The sequence below is a fragment of the Ictalurus punctatus genome, chromosome 26, assembly GCF_001660625.3.
Source record: "Ictalurus punctatus breed USDA103 chromosome 26, Coco_2.0, whole genome shotgun sequence".
In the NCBI taxonomy this organism is placed as follows: Eukaryota; Metazoa; Chordata; class Actinopteri; order Siluriformes; family Ictaluridae; genus Ictalurus; species Ictalurus punctatus.
In genome coordinates, this window is record NC_030441.2 from 14329622 (window position 1) to 14353289 (window position 23668).

General features: G+C 38.8%; 1 protein-coding gene across 2 annotated transcripts in view; it reads right to left on the reverse strand.

Moving 5' to 3' along the window:
- The window catches only part of igf2bp2b (insulin-like growth factor 2 mRNA binding protein 2b), a 56982-nt gene that overhangs the window by 19266 nt on the left and 14048 nt on the right, over nt 1-23668 (reverse strand). For both annotated transcript variants that reach the window (XM_017457513.3, XM_017457512.3), the window contains exons 3-6: nt 6530-6578; nt 4511-4562; nt 2523-2586; nt 1366-1674 (exon numbers count right to left, since the gene is read on the reverse strand). In XM_017457513.3, coding sequence (XP_017313002.1) covers nt 1366-1674; nt 2523-2586; nt 4511-4562; nt 6530-6578 — 474 coding nt within the window. The remainder of the gene's footprint in view (nt 1-1365; nt 1675-2522; nt 2587-4510; nt 4563-6529; nt 6579-23668) is intronic.

Here is a 23668-nt window from a genome sequence, read left to right on the forward strand (position 1 = left end):
ATGCTCGATCAGACTGAGATCTGGGGAATTTGGAGGCGAACCTTGAACTCTTTGTCATGTTCCTCAAACCATTCCTGAACAATTTCTGCAGTGTGTTAGGGCGCATTATCCTGCTGAAAGAGGCCACTGCCGTTAGGGAATACCGTTGCCAGGAAGGGGTGTACTCGGTCTGCAACACTGTTTAGGTAGGTGGTGTGTGTCAAAGTAACATCCACATGTATGCCAGGACCCAAGCTTTCCCAGCAGAGCATTTCCAGCCCACTGCCTTTACCGGCTTGCCTTCTACCCATAGTGCATCCTGGAACAACTTTCCTCAAAGTCAAATCGGTAGGATTTTGTGCATTTCACCCTCTACAGTGCACAATATAATGAAAAGATTCAAGGAATCCTGTCAAATCTCTGTGCGTAAAGGGCGAGGCCGAAAACCACTTCTGAATGCGCGTGATCTCCGATCCCTCAGCCGTCACTGTCTTAAAAACCGTCATGAGTCTGTAAATGGATATCCTGACATGGGCTTGGGAATACTTTGTTAAACCTGTGTCAGTCGACACCATTCGCCGCTGCATCCACAGATGCAAGTTAAGGCTTTACTGTGCAAAGCAGAAGCCGTACATCGACTCTGTCCAGAAGCTCCGCCCACTTCTCTGGACTCGGTCTCATCTGAGATGGACGGTAGCACAGTTTAATCGTGTTTTGTGGTCCGAAGAGTCGACATTTCAAATAGTTTTTGGACAAAACGGCCGTCGTGTTCTCCGGGGCAAAGAGGAAAAGGATCATCTGATCAGCTGATCATCAGCGTCAGATCCAAAAGCCAGCGTCTCTCATGGTATGGGGGCGTGTCAGTGCCCATGGCGTCGGTAACTTGCACATCTGTGAGGGCATCATTAATGCAGAAAGATATGTACACATTTTGGAGGAACATACGCTGCCATTCAGTGCAGGACAACGTTAAACTACATTCCGTCTGGATTACAAGTGCATGGTTGTGTAAGCAGATAGTTAAAATGTTTATTAAAATGTTAATGGCAAAATAACAATGTAGGAAAAGTGTGTTAGGTGTGTTGAGATCAAGGCTGCTTTACATTGATATGATTTTATTTGATTCGTTTGAGTTACTAGCAGTGCCCATTGCTGACTGTACTCACATTTATTGTATTCTTTCTCGTTTTCCGCCACGTATGCAAAAAATATTACGCAGATTTCTTTCACATTTGTGACTTTATTGCATTTTGCAATTGAGAGTCATTTTCAGGCAGCTGTCACTTTTTTCCTTACAACTGCGAGGTAATATCACACAATAGTGACTGTTCACCTCACAGCTGGGACCTAATATTACACAGCTATCACAGTGTCATCTGTACTCACTTGGACTGGCTCTGCTTGGTGATGTTCTTGATGGTGAGTCCTTCTTTGCCAATGATGGCTCCCACAAATTGCGTGGGGACGAGCAGTCTCAGCGGGAGCTCATGGTGTGTGTGGTGAGCTCCCTGCAGGCCCCCCATGGCCCCGGAGTGGGCGGAGTCAGACTCGCGCATCCCTCTGCCTCCTCGGGACGCCCCACGCTGAGCCTGGGGTCCCGAGTCACTCTCGTTCTCGCTGCCCTCCACGTCCAGAATGTAGGACACGCTGAAGGAGTGATCCTCCAGACTGTGGCCCGTCAACTTTTCTATGGCCCTGACAAACGTTTCACGTTCAAGAAGTTAAGATTTATACACACACAAAATACGAGATCTTTACGCTTCAAAAACAAAAAACGTGGCATATCTCACGTGTATATGAGGATTTTTGATTGATTACCACTGAATAAAATGAGATGTACCATATATATGTACACTTCTACGAAGGTTGTGATGACATGAAATACAGTCTTCTCAGATATGTGCTCCTTCAAATAGTAATTCATTACATATATGAAGAAAAATATATTTTTGTGTCCAGAATTCTTATTCTTTTTCTTCTTATTAATATTATTAATTTATAACACATGATATCATTCAAATCTCACTTTAAATGCATAGGGGGAAAACACACAGTGTATAGGACACAATAAAGCAGTATTACAATTCTAACATCATATATATATATATATATATATATATATATATATATATATAAATAAATTAACTTAATATAATTATATATTATTTAATACTGCATATTATTTCATATTAATTATATATGCAAATTAACGTCTTGAACATACAAATATTCAAATTTTTGATAGTTTTTTTTCTGTTTTAAATACACTTTTTGTCTGTACTATATACAGCTCAGATATGTATTCAGAAAGTAAAAAAAAACAACAACTAAACAATTTATAAATACGTAATGAGTCAGAAGCATGTGTGCGTGTCTGTCTTATTACTGTCTCTGAATTGTATAAAGGACCGCATCACCACCACATCAGCCCAAATGTAGGATGTAAGGGGAGATGGAAAGCGCGAAGGACAGATACACTAATAGGAACAAACAGACAAAAACGATGGAAGGAAGGATGGAAAGAGAGATGAATGGCCTCTTACTCTTTAGCTTCCTCTTTTGATGCGTATGTGACATTCACCACAGCTGTGTCTGAGTCAGCATTCACTACAGAGACACACACACAGACACATTCAGGATAAAAACACTCAGTTATTCGGTGCACTTTTAATCATGATTTAGCCACAAAGTCTGAATCACACACACTCATATAAACATACAAACACACACACACACACACACACACACACACTCACACACACACTCACACACACACACTCACACACACACACTCACACACACAGGGACACAAACTCACACAGAGACACACACACTCACACAAACACACACACTCACACAGACACACAGACACACAGACACACATACTCACACACTCACATAAACACACACACACACACAGGGACACAAACTCATTCAGACAGAGTGCTGTGGGCGGATATGACGACACTGTACTACATGCAACCACTGCATTTATCAAGCGTCAAGCAGTCGCCTGGTGACAGGAAACTTTAAATCAGAGCACTTTACATATGTGCACACACACACAGACACACACACACACACACACACACACACACACACTTGCATGGTGACAGACCTCCCAGACATCAAAGAACCACAGACTATTAAACACAAGCCCCTGAGACTAGAAACCAAACTCTCTAAACAATTTTCTCAACACACACACATACACACACACACACACACACACACAATTTCAGTTATCCAGCATGTCTGACCTATGATCAGCTCTCTCATTTTCTATATAATCCAAGCTACAGCATATACATAATTGCACATCTTGATACATAATCGACAAACCACGCCTCCTACACTGTGACTGACACAATCAGAGGCCACGCCTCCTACACTGTGACTGTCACAATCAGAGGCCACGCCTCGTACACTGTGACTGACACAATCACAAACCACGCCTCCTACACTGTGACTGACACAATAAGAGGCCACGCCTCCTACACTGTGACTAACAAAATCACAAACCACGCCTCCTACACTGTGACTGACACAATCAGAGGCCACGCCTCCTACACTGTGACTGACACAATCACAAACCACGCCTCCTACACTGTGACTGACACAATAAGAGGCCACGCCTCCTACACTGTGACTAACAAAATCACAAACCACGCCTCCTACACTGTGACTGTCACAATCAGAGGCCACGCCTCGTACACTGTGACTGACACAATCACAAACCACGCCTCCTACACTGTGACTGACACAATAAGAGGCCACGCCTCCTACACTGTGACTAACAAAATCACAAACCACGCCTCCTACACTGTGACTGACACAATCAGAGGCCACGCCTCCTACACTGTGACTGATACAATCACAAACCACGCCTCCTACACTGTGACTGATACAATCAGAGGCCACGCCTCGTACACTGTGACTGATACAATCAGAGGCCACGCCTCCTACACCGTGACTGACAAACAGAGGCCACGCCTCTTTCACTGCGCGCGCACATGCACACACAGAAATTCAGAGCAGTTAAAGGGTCCATTACATGAATATGAAATGTCTGAGAGAATGTGTGTGTGTGTGTGTGTGTGTGTGTGTGTGTGTGTGTGTGTGTGTGAGCAAGAAACTCACTACTATGTGTGTATGCATGAGGCACCCTCCTGTAAGCAATGCCAAAATAATCAAAATAATCAACCTATTTGTAAAAGTCCAGCATCATCATCTACCTTAAAACACACACACACACACAACTACAATGCAGACATCATGCATTATCATGATTTACACTCATCTGACAGTGTGATTCAGACCACCCAGCACACACACACAAACACACACACACACAAAACTAGGACATGAGTAAACATACACTTAAAGAAATACAACAAACCTGAACAATTTTTCCTTCAGCACAACTGCAGTCTTTCAGCTAGGAACGCACACACGCACACCCTCACACCCTCACACACACCCTCACACACACCCTCACACTCAGGCACAGTAACATGTTGTGTGACTGTACCTTGCTCCACGTTTTCTACTGAGCCGTACTGCGATAACAGGCTGTCCAAAACCTATAAAGAAAAAAAAAAAAGAATCTCATATTAAAACATGTTTACACACACACACACACACACACACACACACACACTTTTAAGATGTAGAAAAAGCAAGAGCAGTAGGAAAAGAAAAAGACACACTAGAGACGCATTTATATACTAGACAGACAGACATACAGGCGGACAGACAGACAGACGTATGAAGTAAATGGACACATTGGAGATCTAGACATAATATAAACCAGCAGCTTATTTAAATGATAGTAATAATTCAGCTGATTAAATGTAAGGAATAGAACACTTGGGGGTGTGCTGATATAGTAACAGAACCAGTGAGCATTCGGTGTGATGCAGCCGACATAAAGCAGACAAGTTCATTCATTATTTCTAACAGCATGTACCGAAGTGTTTTATTCCTCTTATACTACAGCCAGGTGCCAAAGCTAGCAATCCTTTCTCTATTAATGAACGACACGTCATCTGTTTACAGTTACGATTAATGTTGTGTGCAAAACGTTAGTTCCTGTTATCGTTTACATTATATTTATTATAGATTATAAATATTATAAGTTTTGAATCTGCTCATTATTAGCCTTAGATTATGCGGAGCCTCTGGCATGCAAGACCATGTGGAAGAGCTGTTACTATAGAAACAATAACATATTGGAACGAGTACATTAATATAATCTGAATTACAGCTGGAACGATTGTCAGAACTGCTGTTATGGAAAATTAATCAACACCTTCTGACCAATCAGAATTGAGAATTTAACAGATCTGTGGTATAAAAAACATATTCGATTGATGATTGCTGAACATCATTTAGAAATGGTATTATTCACATAATATTATTACTGAACCGAGTGCAGATGTATTTTCGGACAGGACTACTCGCATAGCGTGACGGAAAAAAAAAAGTCAAACAACGCTTTCTTTTTGTGAGACCACTGTAGAATGTGCTGGAAATTTCCGGCTCTTTTTACTGAGTCCGAACTGGCTGAAGTCGTTGGTCTGCGTCTACCTTGCATACATTGTGCAGTGAAATCTTACTTTACAATCTGCCTGACAAAATAGCATGATAAACGCTATAAAATGTATTTAAATAAATGTAAATGAATCCCAAGACACTACACTACATACCAGGGGTCGCATAAACCAGTCGACTAATACGTTCACTAGTCAAAGCTGTGGGATTGTTAAATAAATTCCTCGCTCTGTGGCCCTGAGCACTTTCGGAGCCGCGGGTTGCACATCGTTATCTAATCCCGATCAGCTAGTTTAGACACAGTGGCACGAGCCAGCTCAAAGCGATTGATCCAGACTCAATTTTGGACGACTGAGGCCGGAGCTGAAGATGGTGGAAAATCTCCCAGATGTTGCTGTAGACACCGCATCCTCCATCCATTCGTCATTAAGTTATAATGAGTTTCTCTCAGTTTCAGAATCAACTGTTTCACCTCGTCCATATGAGGGAATTGTTACGTTTAAATAGCGTAATATGATACACAGATGGATTATTTCTCACAATTAGTGCACCGATTTAGTGCCTCACATTTTAACGTTTTGTTTTTTTTGCACGTCTTAAGATTCTCTACAATTACCTCTAAACTGAGTCACTAGATGTATTTTTATTTTTTTGCTCACGATGGGTCACTAGAGATGACCAGGATTTCATCTCTATCCCAGACGTTAACACCAAGTCTGAATACAACCTGAGCTCCATAACAGCTACAGTACTCTACATAACTGCATGCCTTCCTACATTCATGAGGTTTACAATCTCCAGTCCCGCGTTCAGCTTTCATATGGGATAATATAGGATTTACCGCTTGCCATCATTCACGTTCAGCTGCAGAGTTTCAATTAACAGGGTGGCTTTGAACTGGATGTGTCAACCATAAATAGACAGCAATCCTTCAGGTTGTGTTTTGCGTTTGTTTTGAAATCAAGCTCGTATGCTGACGAGACGCAGCGGGACTCACCTCCCACTGCAGGTGAGGGGGAATGTTCCGGATCTGAATCTTACGACTCCTGCGGAAAGAGAGCGGTTCAGAGATTAGATCAGATTTTATGTTATATTGACTTTTTCAACAGTGCATGCAGCAACAATGTTTTATGTCAACATAGCTGGGTTGATTTAATTAGCAGAGGAATGAAATACGACTCCTCCTTAATCATTTGAATTCGATTCAGTGGATCTCCCTTGTCTCGGCGTAGGTGTACAGGAATAGCTGAAAGATGGCTGCCGTGTCAAAATAAACAGTACACGCGTTCGTTTCTGAAACTTTTATTTCTGTACTTCGCGAAGCGAGAAACCAAAGACAGCAGTCTACTCACACACGCACGTTTTATTTCTGACAAGCGCTGGCTGATATCTAAGAGGATATTTTCTCCGACTAAGTGCACAACTACGTGCCAACACGCTGACCCTAAATGGCCTAAGACGTTGTCTGCAGTATATTACATCATCGACGTAACGAGATCACAGGCCTACATCACCTTAATGAGATCAAGCGCGTGCCAACTACTGCTCCTCTATCACTGAAAGACTACAGAGAGAGCAACGTGGTGCTAATGCCACCTGCTAGAAACAAAAGAAGAAGAAGCGGTAGAAGAAGAAGAAGAAGAAGAAGAAGAAGAAGAAGAAGAGAACTATTCACTGCTGGACTCAAGCATTGATCAAATGAGCAAAAACAGCAGAGTGGACTCCTTTTGATTAGAGTCGATCTGGAATGACTCAGCAAAAGTCTAAGGAAGTAGAAATGAAGTTTGGTAGAGAAGATGTTTTGGAAAATAATTACAACACCCCCACAACCTTGTACTAATCTCAGGAGTGTGAACGTCTACCTTCTTCCAAAGAACAGTGCATATACAACTGTCATTTTCTATAACTCATAATTATTGATTTATAGACATTGACGCAAACTTTGGCTATATGGACTGCTTGACTTAGACTAGACGAATTTATTTATTTTTTAAAATTTGACCTTAAATTGCCCTTAATTCTAACAACTCATCGATTCTTAGCTTTAATTCAAGCTTATTTTCATCAATGACCTTCTACTACTACCCACAGTTTCTGGGGTGAATTATATCTTTTCATCTGAGAGATATCAGATTTTCTTCTGCCGCTGTTCTCTTGTAGCTGGGTTTGAGTTGGGCGTGGCTGTACTAGAATTAGTTGACGTCATGTAACACCATAAAAGAATCATAATCAGAAATATGTTTACACCAGCTGCTCGCTTTAAAACCGACCACACAAACCGAAGTGACGTCTTTCTGGCTCACTCGGCTTATTTGTGCTTGAGCTGCCATGATTGAAATTGTGTACAGTTAGCATTTTTACCTTTATTAACACGGTAGTGTATGAATCACCATGCTAAGTGGTTCTGCTTCATACTTTTGAAAAGGAGTGGCTGATCTATGACGAAATAATGCTCTTGTGTGAGTCTCCGGTTAAATAGCCTGGTAGCGCGACTGTAGGCTGGTAAACGCGAGAACATTAAAACTAAAAACTAGATTTTGAAACGTTGTAGTGTGGATTTGCCCATTCATCCACAAGAACATGACTGAGGTCAAGCATTGATGTTGGGTGAGAAGGCTTTCAAGACGTTCAAGGTGTTCAGTGGGGTTGAGGTCAGGGCTCTGTGCAAGACACTTAAGTGCTTCCAAACCAGCATTTGGCAAATCATGTCTGTATGGACTTTGCTTTGTGTACAGGCGAGCTGTCATGCTGGAACAGGTTTGGGCCTCTTAGTTCCAGTGAAGGGAACTCATAATGATTCAGCATACAAAGACATTCTAGACAATCATGTGCCTCTAACTTTGTGGCAAAAGTTTGTGGTAGGCCCATATATTGGGGTCATGGTCAGGTGTCCACATATTTTAGGCCCTATAGTGTAGCTGGATGCAACAAAAACTTGTAAAAATAGTCCACTTTCTTTTTCTTATTCCATCTTTTTCTATGCTGTTTACATTGTGTCAGATTGTATACTGATCACCTCTGCCAACATGGTATTTTTGTAGCATTTTCTCTCAAATAGTAAATGCTTACGTAGTTACAAATGAAACCACAGGGGCTTTGATGTAATTTTAGTTATTCACTGATTCATCGTCAGTGGCCGTTTTATCCTGGTCAGGGTCGCATTGGATTGGGCACTTCTCCAGGGAATAGTGTAAAGCTTTAAAAGGTAATTTCTAAAGCTAACTGTGCAATGAAGACAAAGAAGCAGGCATAACCACTTTGCTTGCTCATGCATTAAACCTCATGGAGCATGCATGTAGATGTGTGAAAGTAGAGCCAAGGCTTACAAACCTCTCCAGTCCTAATCCAATTGGGCCACTGAGAAGCAAATTTGCTTCAGTTTCAAATGGCACTCATCTTGAGGCTCACAGGAGCAGATATAAATGACAGATGTGCTAGATTAGCAAGCGATTACTCTATTAAGGGAATGTGTTATTTAGCTCTTCAACATCTAAGAAGGCTTCCTACACAGGAAAGACGTATTAAGCAGGAAACCAAAGAGATTGAGAGGAGACTTCCAGGACATCGACGAGGAGCCAGCCATTTCTGGGCCAATTCTTGACCCAGGTATCCTGGGCCTCCTCAATTCTTTACATTTGTCTAAGGTCCTGCTCTGGGATCCCCCACCCCCAGTTATAGAGACACCTCTAAGCTGAATTAACCCGGTTTCTTGCTGTGTCTCATAAGCCCATAAGCCCATAAGAGACAAGAAAATCTGCAGAGGAACCAAATGAGGCTGAGTGTGAAAGAAAGTTTGACCAAATGCATTTACATGTATTTAATTGGCAGATGCATTTATTCCATGTGACTTACGATCGGATACAACCCAAGTACACAGACGAGCAGTTAAGGGTCTTGCTCATGGGACTAACAGTGGCTCTCAGGCAGCCCTGGAATTTGAACTCACAATTTTCCAACCGCTAGGAACTTAAACACTGAGCCACCCAAATAGTGTCACTAGGGATCTTGGACTGCTGCAGAAAAGCCACGCATTCAGAAATCCTGATGGTGATACAGTAAAGGAGCTGCTCATGACTTAAGGCCAGAGTGGTGCATTCCCATCAGGTTTCTACACAGCTTTAAGATGCTCTGGATAATTTAATGACAAACAAATGAGAAGCTGTATAAGAGCTTTTGAGGTACACCCCTGGATAGATATTTGCCAATATTACATTTCCACATTTATTCATAGACCACTAGGTGAAATCAAGCTTCATTATTCAATCTTCCTGATTGGTTGCTTGGAAATATAAGCTAACAATGGTAGCTAATATAATGTAACTCAAATGCATAGCAAGCTAGGTGTATGCATTACCTGTGAGAATAAATATGAAAAAATAATATACAAATTACAGGGATGGGATGACTCGGTCTAACCATAAAACTTATATACTTATCCTGCCCTGATAATTTATACGTTTTAACTCACATTGTTTGAGCTCTCAAGATGGCAGTATTTTTGGCTTTGTGTTGTTGTTCCCTGACCTTTTGACCTTTGCAACGCTCACCCACTTCTGGGTTACTTCCTGGCTCTCCACTACCTAAACTGCTAATGGACATTTGTTCAAAGTGAAGCCTTTCCGTTACCTTGTGTACGACCCCAGTTCCAAAAAGTTGGGACGCTGTGTAAAATGTAAATAAAAACAGAATACAATGGTTTGAAAATCTCATAAACCCATATGTTACTCACAATAGAACATAGAAAACTGAGGAAGTGTACAATTTTAAGATAAAAAAAATAGGGTAATTTTGAATTTAATGGCCGCAACACGTCTCAAAAAAGCTGGGACGGGGGCAACAAAATTCTGGAAAAGTAAGTGTTACTCAAAAGAAACAGGTGGAGGTTAATTGGGAACAGGTCAGTAAGATGATTGGGTATAAAAAGAGTATCTTAGCGAGGCAGAGTCTTTCAGAAGTAAAGATTCACCAATCTGCGAAAAACTGCGTCTACAATTTGTGGTACAATTTCAGAACAATGTTCCAGGCCTTTTGTTGCCCCATCCCAAATTTTTTGAGACGTGTTGCTGCCATCAAGTTCAAAATGAAGATATTTTTTTCCTTAGAATGGTAATTTCCTCAGTATAAACATTTGACATGTTTTCTATGTTCTGTTGTGAATAACATATGGGTTTATGAGATTTGCAAATCATTACATTCTGTTTTTATTTACATTTTATGCAGCGTCCCAACTTTTTTGGAATGTAAGTTCTGAGCCATTTCCTTTGCTATTGCTGTTACAAATGCAGTCAGCGTTCCAATTCATCACAAGAGTGTTGAGTGGGGTTGAGGTCAGGGCTCTGTGCCGGCCACTCGAGTTGTTCCACTCCAACCTTGGCAAACCACGTCTTTATGGACCTCGCTTTGTGCACAGGGGAACGGTCATGCTGGACAAGGTTTGTGCCTCTTAGTTCCAGTTATGGGAAATTGTAATGCTACACCATACAAAAGACATCCTATATAACAGCATGCTTCCAAATACTATTGTTAAAGAAACTGTGCCCATTTGGCGCTACCAATCTGGATAGGTTACGTTACAATCACAGTTACTTTATAGTGTGCGCGCTAAATTCTACTTAATAACATCTGCACTGCACAGCCCTGATTCTGACTGCCATACTGTCTTGTATTTACTGCCTCTTAATCTCTTCTCTTCTAATATTACTCTTCTCCTGTCTGTGATGTTGATCTACACCTGAGCTATCCATCTTATTATACTCTACATTGAACTGCAAATTTACATTATGACTATAAAGTTGAGCTGAGTTGACACAAAAGGAATAAATTCTTCTGACCAGATAAGGAGAAGAACAGAAAGAGATGAGGTCATCGACATAATGTAAAGGACATACTGTATATTAAGCCAGCAGATCATCTATTAGATAGCATTATTGCATTTTATGTGAACTTCCATCATTTTTGACTGGGTGTTGAATGGGAAAGCAGTAGAATGCGTCCTCATACTGCGCAAGATTAAAGTCAAACTCCAAAAAGAAGAGTCACAAAACTTAGCTGGGTTTTGACAGAGACCCTGAAAAGACATACTTAAGTCAAGGTCTGAATTTCAACACAGCACCTTTGCTTTGCCCCGATGGAATGAGAACAAATTCGCCACAGTCCAAATGTTTCTGTACATACAGATAGATAGAAGGTCAGCATATTCCAAGTCATACAAAAAAAGTCGTAATGCTTTGATGCAGATTTTTCTATTTGAGTTGAGTCAGTGTTGAAGAGCTAATAAAAGTCCTTATTAATATCTCATTTGTATATTAACTTTCCAGTCCATTAACATTCTACTGACATATAAAGCGGCAGTCTACAATCTCTCCACATTTGCATGTTGAATCTCCTAGCCTTTTGTTAGCGACATTATCATTATGTATGAGCATCCGTTTTACCAAGGCGGCTAATCCATTAGCATTAAGCTTCTCTTAAAAAAAAACAATCGGTCAATTAGAAACGTGCGCTTGGACCAGCTGCATACAGGAGTCATAGGAACGCATACCGAATTAGCATTCTGTAAATGGAGAGGTCTATTAGCATTAGCCATTGTTGTGAAACAGTTTACACTGCTGAGACATGCTAATTGCTATGTCCAGGCCTAAGTGGGTGCAAACTAAAGGACACACAGCCACAAAAAAAGATAGCCTAATATATTGACTATAGGTTTGCAGTAAAGTTTTGCAACACTTCAACCAATACGCTAACATCAGCACTGCAGCTTTAACTAACTGCTAGCATTATTAGCATACCTGAGATAAATTCTGCTAGTGTGACGAAAATCAGCCAGTAACTCATCCTCTGTATCAAATTCAAAAATAGGTATTTGCTTACCTAATGCAAAGTCTGTATCATGCATAGAAATGCATACTTATTTACTGTATAAAGAATGTACACTATAATTGTGTGAGACTCTGTACCATAGCGTGGTATAACTCTTCCATGCTGCATTACTCTCTCTCATCCATAATACATGCTTTTTTTTTTTTTCTTTGCTGCGTAGCACAGTGTGCTCACGGAAAAAAAAAACAAGATATACTTGATATTACTCAAATAAGTGAGAACGCTTTGCCGCGTTGCACACGGAAACTGGTTTAACACTGATCCGAGATCACTTTCCTGTTTCGCCAAAGCCAAATCGCATACATGGTATGAGAAAGATCAGTCATGATTTCAGATCTGTGTGGAAACGGATAACGCTGTTTCAGGGAGAAACGCAGTTTCAGGAGAGTTACACAAATTTAATTGGTGCAAGGAGAGTGAGGTAGAATAAATAAAAAAGATATAGAGAGAGAACGATCCAGAGAGATGGAGATTGAAGTAATAAGTCACTGGCTTTTTTACTCCAAAACAGTAATTACTGTTAATGCACTGTAATGTTCTCAACTGCACCACAGGATTTGTGTGTGCTGTTTTTAGAACAATTTCCGAAGAACAGCCATGCTCCTTCAGTTCTTAACTACTGAGCATTTGCTATAAATTGGGAAACAGCCAAAAATGAAAATAAAAATCGGTTTTGACCAAAGTTTTTCCTGTCGATAATATATTTTGACATCTCTGCTTTATGAAAACAAATACATTTTACCAAAATGACATGGAATGAATGTTTTATGTAACATTTTATATTTTTACAGCCTTCTTGCAAATACACATCGGGCCGGTTTAATAAAAACCTCGCTAGCCAAGTGTGATTTTCTCACACTGAATGTCATGCTTTGATCAAGTTGATGGGTAGCTGCATGATATATAGAACCGGACAAAGCCTAATCAAGTCGGTTTCAGACACTGGATGTCAAAATGCCTGCGATGCTCCTGTACAACCTCACATCGTCAGAACATAGAAGAGTGCTTATTATATGCTCTGTTAAATGTTTAATGGCCTAATAAAGACATTAATAACGAGAAATGTAGCTAACAGAACTGACTAATCGGTGATTAGGATAAGGCTACATATACAGATGATGAGGCTTGTGTGTATAGGCTGTGAATGACTTTTACCTCAGGTTATGAGATGGACTAATGTTGAGGATGCTGATAATCAAAGTGAGAACTCATTTCACATTATAAACCTATCTTTTTATTTGTTTTTTTTTTTTGTTTTTTTAAAGAAATTGTCAGTAATGTTCCCATAAGTAGAGTAGGTTATAAATGTATAAATGTCTGGTTAACGAGATTTTAAAATTCTAGAACTTAAATTAAAAGTGATATAATTTCGGTTCAGTCAAAATTTGTCACAGTCTAATGCAGACATTAAAGCTGCAAGCAGCATTTTCGGGGGCCAAGCACCCAGATTTGGTGAGCCACACATTCATAGACATGCTATTACTGTTGCCTTAGCAATCACAGGAAAGCAGAGCCAATTATTTGAAGTTTCACTCATAATGTGTATGTTTTGATCACATACATTGGTGGAATTCTCTGACTGTAGGTGGATCAAGTCTTGATGAACAAATGGGCTGCAGGGTGGCATTGCTGCTGCAGCTGCTGCTACTGCCGTGACCTGTGCTGTTGTCTGTTGCTACTTTGACCTGTGGTCATGATTGCTACTTCTCTGACCTGAAAATTTGTTTCTTCTTGTAATTTAAACACATCTAAGGTATTTATGTTTTTTTCTCAACAGTCTGGGCTTTTTTCTCCACTTTGTGCAAGTATCTGCACCAAAATTGCTCAATAAAAATGCTATTTAATATTAAACCCTGTAAGTCATGTGTTGTCTGTATAATAGCACACAGAGCAGCTAGAATGGCTGCAGACAGTTGTTTAAACAGGTCTCAAGATGATGTGAGCCAAATTTGATGAAGATTGGACAATATTTGGGGAAGAGTAGCAAAAATCTCACTTAGTTGGAAGCATTTCTGGCATGTTATTGTAACCTTTGACCAGTAAGCGGTGCTGTCATGAAATTTGTTGCAAAGCCTCAGAGCATAGTCCTAAAGATGCCTACCAAGATTTGTGTCAGTGTGCCGAGTCGTTTCCGAGATTTCCGAGAACACCGAATTTGGAGTTCATTGTGCATAATTTGTAGGAACAGTAGCAAAAAAAAAAAGTTTTTGACAGAATCCAAGATGGTCAACAGGACGTACACTTCAAATTTTCAAATTTTGGTGTGCATTCACTTCAGCATACTCAAGGAAATTATAAGAAAAATGAACTGTGTATTTATCACAAATTATTCAAATGCTATAAGGGAAAAAATGAAGGTTGTTACGGTTCTTGACTACAAAGTGGCACAGTCACAAAACATCTTGGATACATTCAGGGTGTGGTCCTGAATATCAAGAGTCATGACGATACATAAATGCATTGCTGAGATATTGCCTGACATCCTGTTTTTTTGCATTTGCCAACATCATAGTCCTGAAATTGCCTCCCAAGTTCTATGTCAGTGCGAAAAGTCGTCAGCTTTGCTGTCAGATTCGTTGGCTTATTACGAGAAATCGTTTGGAGTATTTAAAATTCTTGTGATAACTACTCTGAAGATGGCGTGTGCCAAATTTGGGGATAATTGGACAAAATTTGTGGGAGGAATAGCGAAAAAAAAACCCAGTTTTTGAAAAAATCCAAGATGGCAGAAAATCTAATTAGGTGGAAATTGATATCAAAGGGTGCATTGAATGTGTCTCGAACCAGGGAATCCAGGGATGCCTTTTGAAATAAAATATGCCATTTATGGTTTATTTATTTATGCTTTTCACAAGCTACACAATGGTGACTTGACTAATGTTTAATGATAACATTAGGCATCTACAAGTGGAACTTGGCATCCTAAGCATTCGAATGTGGATTGAATGTGGTGTTTGAATGTGTTAATATTATCTCTAAATGTTATTCACTGATGCTCATTCTGATGGCACTAGTCGAAATACATTGATGAAAACAAAAACACTCCATGTAGGATCAATGAAGATACGTCAAGATAAAGGATAATGACTCAACCAACCACTTCAATAACCACTCTTTACAACCATTGTGAGTAAAGAGAGTAAAGCATCTCAGTTGAAGATTGGAAAAACATCGCCTGGTCTTTTTGCAATATTCAAACCGTCCAGATTCAGTAAGTGTGTTCCAACTGTAGCCTTAGATTACTGTTCTTGGCTGGCAGGAGTAGAACCCAAAGTGGTCTTCTGCTATTGTAGCTCATCTGCCTCAATGGTTCAATGTGCTAAGGTATTTTTTTTGCTCATCAAGGTTATAAAGAGTGGTTTTTTGAGTTACTGTAGCCTTCCTGTAAGCTCAAACTATCCTGGCCAGTCTCCACTGACCGCTCTCATCAACAAGGCATTTCAACCCGCAGAACTACCTCTCACTGGATTTTATTTATTTTTTACACCCTTCATCTCCAAGAGACTGTTGTGTGTGAAAATTGCCAGTAGTTTCTGAAATGCTCAAACCAGATAAAATGTCTGGCACCTATAACCATGCGACAAAGTAACATCTGAGATCACTTTTTTTTTCCCCCATTCTGATCTTTGATGTGAACATTAACAGAAGTTCTCGATCTGTATCTGCATGATTTTACGCATGGTGCTGCTGCCACAAGGTGATTGGAGAACTGCTAGATGTGCAGGTTCTCTTAATAAAGTGGACGGTGAGTGTATAATAATCAAATTGTGATGTGACTGCAGATTTCCACACCTAGCATGCACTGTACAATTTCACTGTTGAAGCGCTGTATCTGTTTGGTTGTATACACAATGCCTCTTAATGCTCCTATGAGTGGAGGTACTCATATTGTATTAACTGCTAATGACTCAGTTCAGAGTGGCACTCATTTTGTTTGTTTTCAGCGAATAGCCTTGACTTTCTGTCTATTACACATCGGCAGAGATAATCCAATGAAATGTATGTTTCAAACATAAGTGGGTCAGTTTTGACAAAAATCTTTATCGTTAACCTTAAATTATGCGAGCATCTGCCATACAATCTCTGTGAATTAGTTGTTACTATAGGAACAAAAACACATCAGAATCAATAAATATTAGAGAGAAAAAAAATATTTTTTTAATATATATTTTACAAATAAAAATTTGTTATATGAAAAAAAAAAAGAAAAAACAATCAAACACACCTGTAATTTGGCTGTATAAAGACGTAGATGTAGTATTATGTGTACTTTAAATCCAATAAACATAAGTTGAACCAACACAAGGCTTTCCTTTAAAGACACTTCCTTTAGCACTGCACACCCAAAATCGGATCAAAATACCACACTGTATTAACACATAAAAGTCGGATACCTGTTTTACGCCGTGGATTGATGCAGAGCAGGCGCACATTCGCACGGTTTAATACATTCACCTCGAAGTGGTGGCCTTGAGACTGGAATTACCACATGCAGTATTGCACTCAGGTCTCCTTTGGTGAACAGTGGACTAGTTCAACAAACAGACTTCATATAAAAACCACAATTAACTTCAATTTACTTTCACACTATCCGTTGTCACCCCGATGAGGACGGGTTCCCTTCCGAGTCTGGTTCCTCTCAAGGTTTCTTCCTCATATCATCTCAGGGAGTTTTTCCCTCCGTCGCTCAATAGGGATTAATCCACACACTTAAAATCTCTATCCTGTGTTTATATGTTTCTGTGAAGCTGCTTTGAGTCAAATGTCCTGTGTAAAAAGCGCTATATAAATAAAACTGATTTGAATTGAATTAAATTCATGCTGTAAGCAGACATGAGCTACAACTCCTACTCGTCATCTGTGCCAGACTGAGATCAGTCCTGTAGCACAGAGGATCACAAACTGAACCTGATCCGACCACGCCTTCACAACTACCGGAACAACCAGTCGAGCATGAGAATGGGAGAGATAGAAAGACAGAGAAGCAGGTCAATTCCACCAGTTTGTGGTTTTGAAGCTTGCTAAAGTGGTTTCAAACATTTATATTATTGTTATCACGCTATAGGATCAGCGCTGCTGTTCTGAAGACGAAGCCACGTGGTTCTTCCCTTAATCTCACAGGATTGGGATTATTAGTAGCAGTCAGGGCTCTTATTAAGTGCCCTTATTTAAGCCATTTCTCAGCATTGGACATGTAAATCGTTTGTCTTTCGAAAGCAGTGAATACTAAAGTAAAATTCATAAAAACTGTTACAGAATAAAACAAGAGGTTATTGAGCAATAAGCAATGTAAAATAGCAAAAATAATAGAAATGATTAATGGCATATCTTCACAGTGTTACAACTCCGTTACAAACAGCGCGTAGCTGTCTGTACATACAAAAAGCCCTTCACAGAGAATAATTATTCTAAAATGATGACACGGTAATTTGCTATTGATAAGCCGTGTGTTTTGGGTCTGTGTACATTCTATTTGATTTTTGATTTTTTTAGCATGCAGTAAAACTAAATGAATTCCTTTTTTGTAAAAAAAAAAAAATATATATATATATATATATATATATATATATATATATATATATATATATATATATATATATTTAAAAAATGAAACCTTGACTTGGTTGACTGCACAAAGTCTAGAAATCAAATATTAACCAATTTAAACATGAAGAAATGCCCAGTGCAGTACAGTCTGGAAGTACAACTATGCCATTCTACAGGCTATTCTCTGAATATAAATAAATGTAAATAATTTTCAGGTGATTAAAATATTCATAAAATTGCAGCACTTGGAAAACCCTGCGGATTTTTTCAGCCACCATGTATTGCTCTGTTACTGTTACCCTTCTGCTACTTTTAAAAAGCATGTACTGATCCATATTAGCAATTCATCAGGCACTACCAGTAATATTTTACATTTTTAAAAACTCTTTGAACTTCTCTTTTGCTATTTTTTTTTTCTATCCCGAAACCAAAAAAAAAAAAAATCGAATGATTGCAACCTACATGGATCACTATGCTCGAACAAGTACGTATCCATTCACGACCACTTTATTAGGAACACATGATTTTATGCATTGCACTGCTGCCACGTGTCTGGCTGATTACAGGAATGTACAGGCGTGCGGGTGTTCCTAATAAAGTGAAGAGTGAGGGTATATTAATATGGAAATGTGTTCTAATGGAAAATCATGAGCGGATAGATTGATTATGTTTCATCAATGAGGGAATAATTATTCCAGGCCAAACTCAAGCATTAATTACTAGGCATTAGGGCTGTATGCTGGCGTTTGTGTGCTTAATCATTATCACAATACTGGCTTTTGCAATACTGATATAATACAGAAACTCTGAAAGAAACTACACAACAATGTTTAATAAGAATTCTGACCATGTCAGGGGCTCCAAATTAGTTTTCAATGACTGCCTGTGAGTGTTGAATTTTGTTATAATAATAATAATAATAATAATAATAATAATAATAATTCTGTGATACACTACAGGCTTCCAACTTGTTGTAAAAACAACCTTCCTGTATATACCTTATTAATTAATAAAATTCGTTTCCTCCATGAAAATGCACACTTGTGCACACTTTTATATGTTTTAAAAAATTTTTATTTCACTACGTATAACATTATAACAGCAATATGTTACTCTTGTCTATATAAGATAATACTTATCTCCAGTAATCATCAACCATGAACACAGAACTTCCACTTCTTACACGGTTTACATTATTCACTATTAATACTTTATAATGGTTTACAATATTATGTAATGTTTACAATATATAATGATTTTGGTTTTTTTTTTTTTGTTTTTTTAAATGTCTGTAATTATCTTATCTGCAAAAATATTTTTCGTGGAGTGACATTTAAATTCTGCAAGGATTTGGATTTCCTTTTCTTTCCTTTCTTTTTACAATTTAGATTCGAATGAAATCAAACTGAATTTGTGCTCCACAATTCGCCAAATTCAACGAGAACGTTAACTTCTGTTTGGAAATGATGTACAAACATGTACAGGGGAATTAAAACAGTCATTCAAATTCAAATTTTATAATCATTATAATTATTATAATCGTTGCTAAAAGAGAATATAAAGACAAAGTAATAGAATGGAACAGAATAATTCATATAATAGAAATAATTGTGGGTCCAGTGAGGAGAATGAATTTGATATTACGAGTACTATAAATTTAATCCAACTGAAATTTTGCTTCATTCATTCAAAAAAAAAAAAAAAAAAAACCCAACAGTTTTCTAAAATCTTAGTGACACAAATATCATTCATGCCTTGGCAACATCACACTCATTGGGACTGATCCAAAATAAGAAATCGTAGTAGGCAGCTGTCTTTATGTGCGCTCCCTGCCTCATGAGTACAAATGCTGCCTATATGTGCCTGTACATCCTGCTCTGAAAATATAGCAATCTTAATAATGTATAGCAAATATAGCAGTGTTAATAATGTATAGCAAATATAACAGTGTTAATAATGTATAGCAAATATAGCAGTGTTAATAATGTATAGCAAATATAGCAGTGTTAATAATGATATTTTAATAGTGCTCAGACTGAATATTATGCTATATCATACACCCAGTCATTGATACCTGCTTAATACAGACTTCTTCCATTCAAAACTACTAAAACACACACACACACACACACACACACACACGCTCACTCGCATACATTTCACCTTCTGTTAGCTTCTTTAACTTTGCACTTTAACTACTTTAACTCTAATCTAGCTAACAAGTAATGCAAGTCTTTTTCCATTACTTAATTAACTTCTGTAAATATCTGCCTCACAGCACATACAGTTCTTCATTGATGTCGCATACACACTTGCCGATGTGGTTTAGGACACAGTGTGACTTCCTGTTGTTTATGAAAAAGAAAAAAAAAAATCATGAACAAAACTTCAGTGTAACCGAACACTGGAACATTATGGGGGCGGCCATCTTGGATCACTGGGATCACTTTTTTTCCCCTCAGTGCAATTTGTCGTCATTCTGTCTTCTTCTTGGAAACCTGGACGTGATGTGGATGATAATATAGCTCTGCTTTGAATCTAAATGTCTAAATACAGACTAGACCTGTGATTTTTTTTAAATATATATTGTAATTAAAAGTGAGATTGTGTAGATTATGTTGTTAAAAGCATGTAAATGAGTATTTGGGCAGCTTCATAGCTCAGGTGGAAAACTGCAGACGTACCAAATGTCTTTTGACGGAGAGTATATTTGTGAAATGAACTGACATTTTGAATTCTGATAACTGAAATTTTGATTTCTTGTACATTTAGTTTATTACTGAACCATTACTTGAAATTTTTGAAAAGATAAAAGTATTGCTTCAAAGAAATGTGAGGCGAATATCTGACAGAAATGACAGGGAGGAAAACGTCCGCTGTCACAACATCATCGTGACTTTTATTAACCACTCACTGTAATTAACTGTTAACATTTATTATCATTTATTCAGCGCTTCTGATTTCTCCATTCTGATTGGTCATCGATTAGTCGATTATTTTTCTGTAACAGCAGCTCTTGGCTTTGCAGGCTGTATTTTTTAAAAATTATTTATTCTTATACAAAGACAGAAAAAAAAAGAGGATGATGAGGGAATGACTGTTTACAGCTGTTTTGACACAAGTGATAACAGGAACTAACTTGTTTCCTGGGCTTTCAACAACATTACAACATTACATGCAATTTTAAACGGATAAAAAGTATCATTCTTTAACTCTCATCATTCTAGTCATTCTTTTAAAAAAAATTGTTTTTTTTTTTTTTAAAACATTAGCACTGGCATATTGTTCACAACACGTCAGGATGTGCTGGTATTAGAAAACAATCACCTGTGGGGTGGTAGGAGTAACTCTGCTTTGTGCTGGGCCTCATCACACTATCCCATCGTTGATTATTTTCCTATAACAGCACATCCCTAATAGTGTGAACACACAGTGTAGCTACTGCTGATGTTCATTCTGTCAGCTGCAGTATACCATTATACACTAATACATTAATATTGACATGTATTCGGATATTAAATCGTCAAGTCTTTACATTTAAATGGTACGTTTAGAAAAAGTTCACCAATGCTAGTGTGTGTGTGTGTGTGTGTGTGTGTGTGTGTGCATGTGCGTGCGTGCTCTATGCTATTAGTTGGCATATAACAGAAGCTCGTTTACCCAGTTGTTCAAAGAGAGTTGACATTTTAGAAAGGCGTAAACTGACACACTCTTACACACACACACACACACACGCACACAATCTTGATTAATCTTGATTCTCAGCTAACAACCACAGCATGAGGAGCACCACCCAGGATTAGTGTCCTTAATCCACTGATACCTCACAGCTTCGGCTGAAACCTACACTCCTTCGCTCTCTGACCATCTCTCGCTTCTTTCTTTCCTGTTTTTCCCCCACAGACCAGTTATTGCCAGCGTTTGGCCGCACAATACACAATAGCTAGCTACTGGGGCTGTGCCTTAGAACGGTCCCAAATTACCATGGTAACGCTACAATGTTGCAAACATTTTCAAAATAAATAAAAAGTAAATAAAAAGCCATTTATTTTTTCATTCATTTTGTGCAAAGCGTATAAACACACTTGTAGGTTATACTCTTCATCAACAAGGTATAATTCCTTAACAGGGCTGTAGGATCATTGTGATTATTTTATATTCAAACCAATTTGGGAACAAACCAGATTTTGTTACAATTTATTATTATTATTTTATTTTTTTTAAATAGAATTTTCTCCACATTCTACATAAGAAGCCTGTATTCCTTCAAACAGATACCTGAATGAACAGACAGCTCAGGATTTAATGTACCAGAGTCACATGTACATGATACGTAATATTAACCATCATTTATTTAATCAAGGAAAACCCATTTTAGTAGAATTCAATTCTCAGTACTACTGACAAACTCCACAATCCAGTGAACAATCAGGAGGTACTGGACCACAAACCAGTCCAACGGCAGCACAAAAATGTCTACATTTCTATTGAAAGGTCCATTTCTACTCACAGGCCACTTTAATAGGATCATTCATACAATTATCCAGTCAGCCAATCATGTAGCAGCAACGCAATGCATAACATCATGCAGATACAGGTCAAGAGCTTGAGTTAATGTTCACATTAAACATCAGAATGGGGGAAAAAACTGTGATCTCAGTGACTTCGGTTGTGACACTGCTGATCTCCTGGCATTTTCACACACACCAGTCTCTAGAGCTTAAACAGAATGGTGAAGAAAAAAAAAACCCAAAAAAACATCCAGTGTGCAGCAGTTCTGCAGGTGGAAACGCCTTGCTGATGAGAGAGGTCAGAGGAGAATGGCCAGACTGGCTCGAGCTAATAGGACGACTACAGTAAAGCACCTGCTCTTTACAACCGTGGTGAGCAGAAATGCATCTCAAAACACACAACACACTGAACCCTAGGGTTCGGCAGAAGACCTCACCACAGGAATCGGAGGCTACCGTATAGGCATGAGATCACCAAAAACTGAACAGGTGATGATTGTAAAAAGATCAAAAAATTGCCTAAGTTACACTTTATGCGCTGAGCCATATATTTGAATTTACATACGCTCCCACTGTATCGATGCAGAGTCAAGGCTGTATGAGCTCATAATTTCATTTCATTTCCATTATTCGTTGATATCTTTGTAATATTTAGGTTTCAATTTTGAGATTGTTCCATTCAAGATTTCCAGTGAATTTGTGTCGGTTTGAATCTCACCTGGTGACGACACAACGGGCTTCACGGCCGACCAATCAGCAGCGGTGCTTTAAACACACCCCTTTCTTTCACTCACACACTCTTCTTCACTAGATTCGTTGCCTTTTACTCCCATTTCTTTATTTTTGCTCGTTTCATTTTCTATCTTCTTTTTTTTTCTTTTCCCCCTCAGCTCAGCCCAAGGTATGTTCGTGTAAAGGAATCTAACGTGTTGTAATGCTTAAATGAATTTTAATTGTGCATATCCAGCCCCGAAACCTGTTCATCAGCCCAGACAGAACGGACATTCCCTTCCTTTGTCTTTCTCTCTGTCACATCATTCCTTTCGATTCCTCGTTTGGGACGTGCACGCACGCACGCACACACACACACACACACACACACACACACACTTTGCCACCTCTTTCAGTTTCCCCACTATGTATTCATGTGATCAAAAAGGGTCACGCTTTTTCACGCATACCTGCCTTTCACAAACACT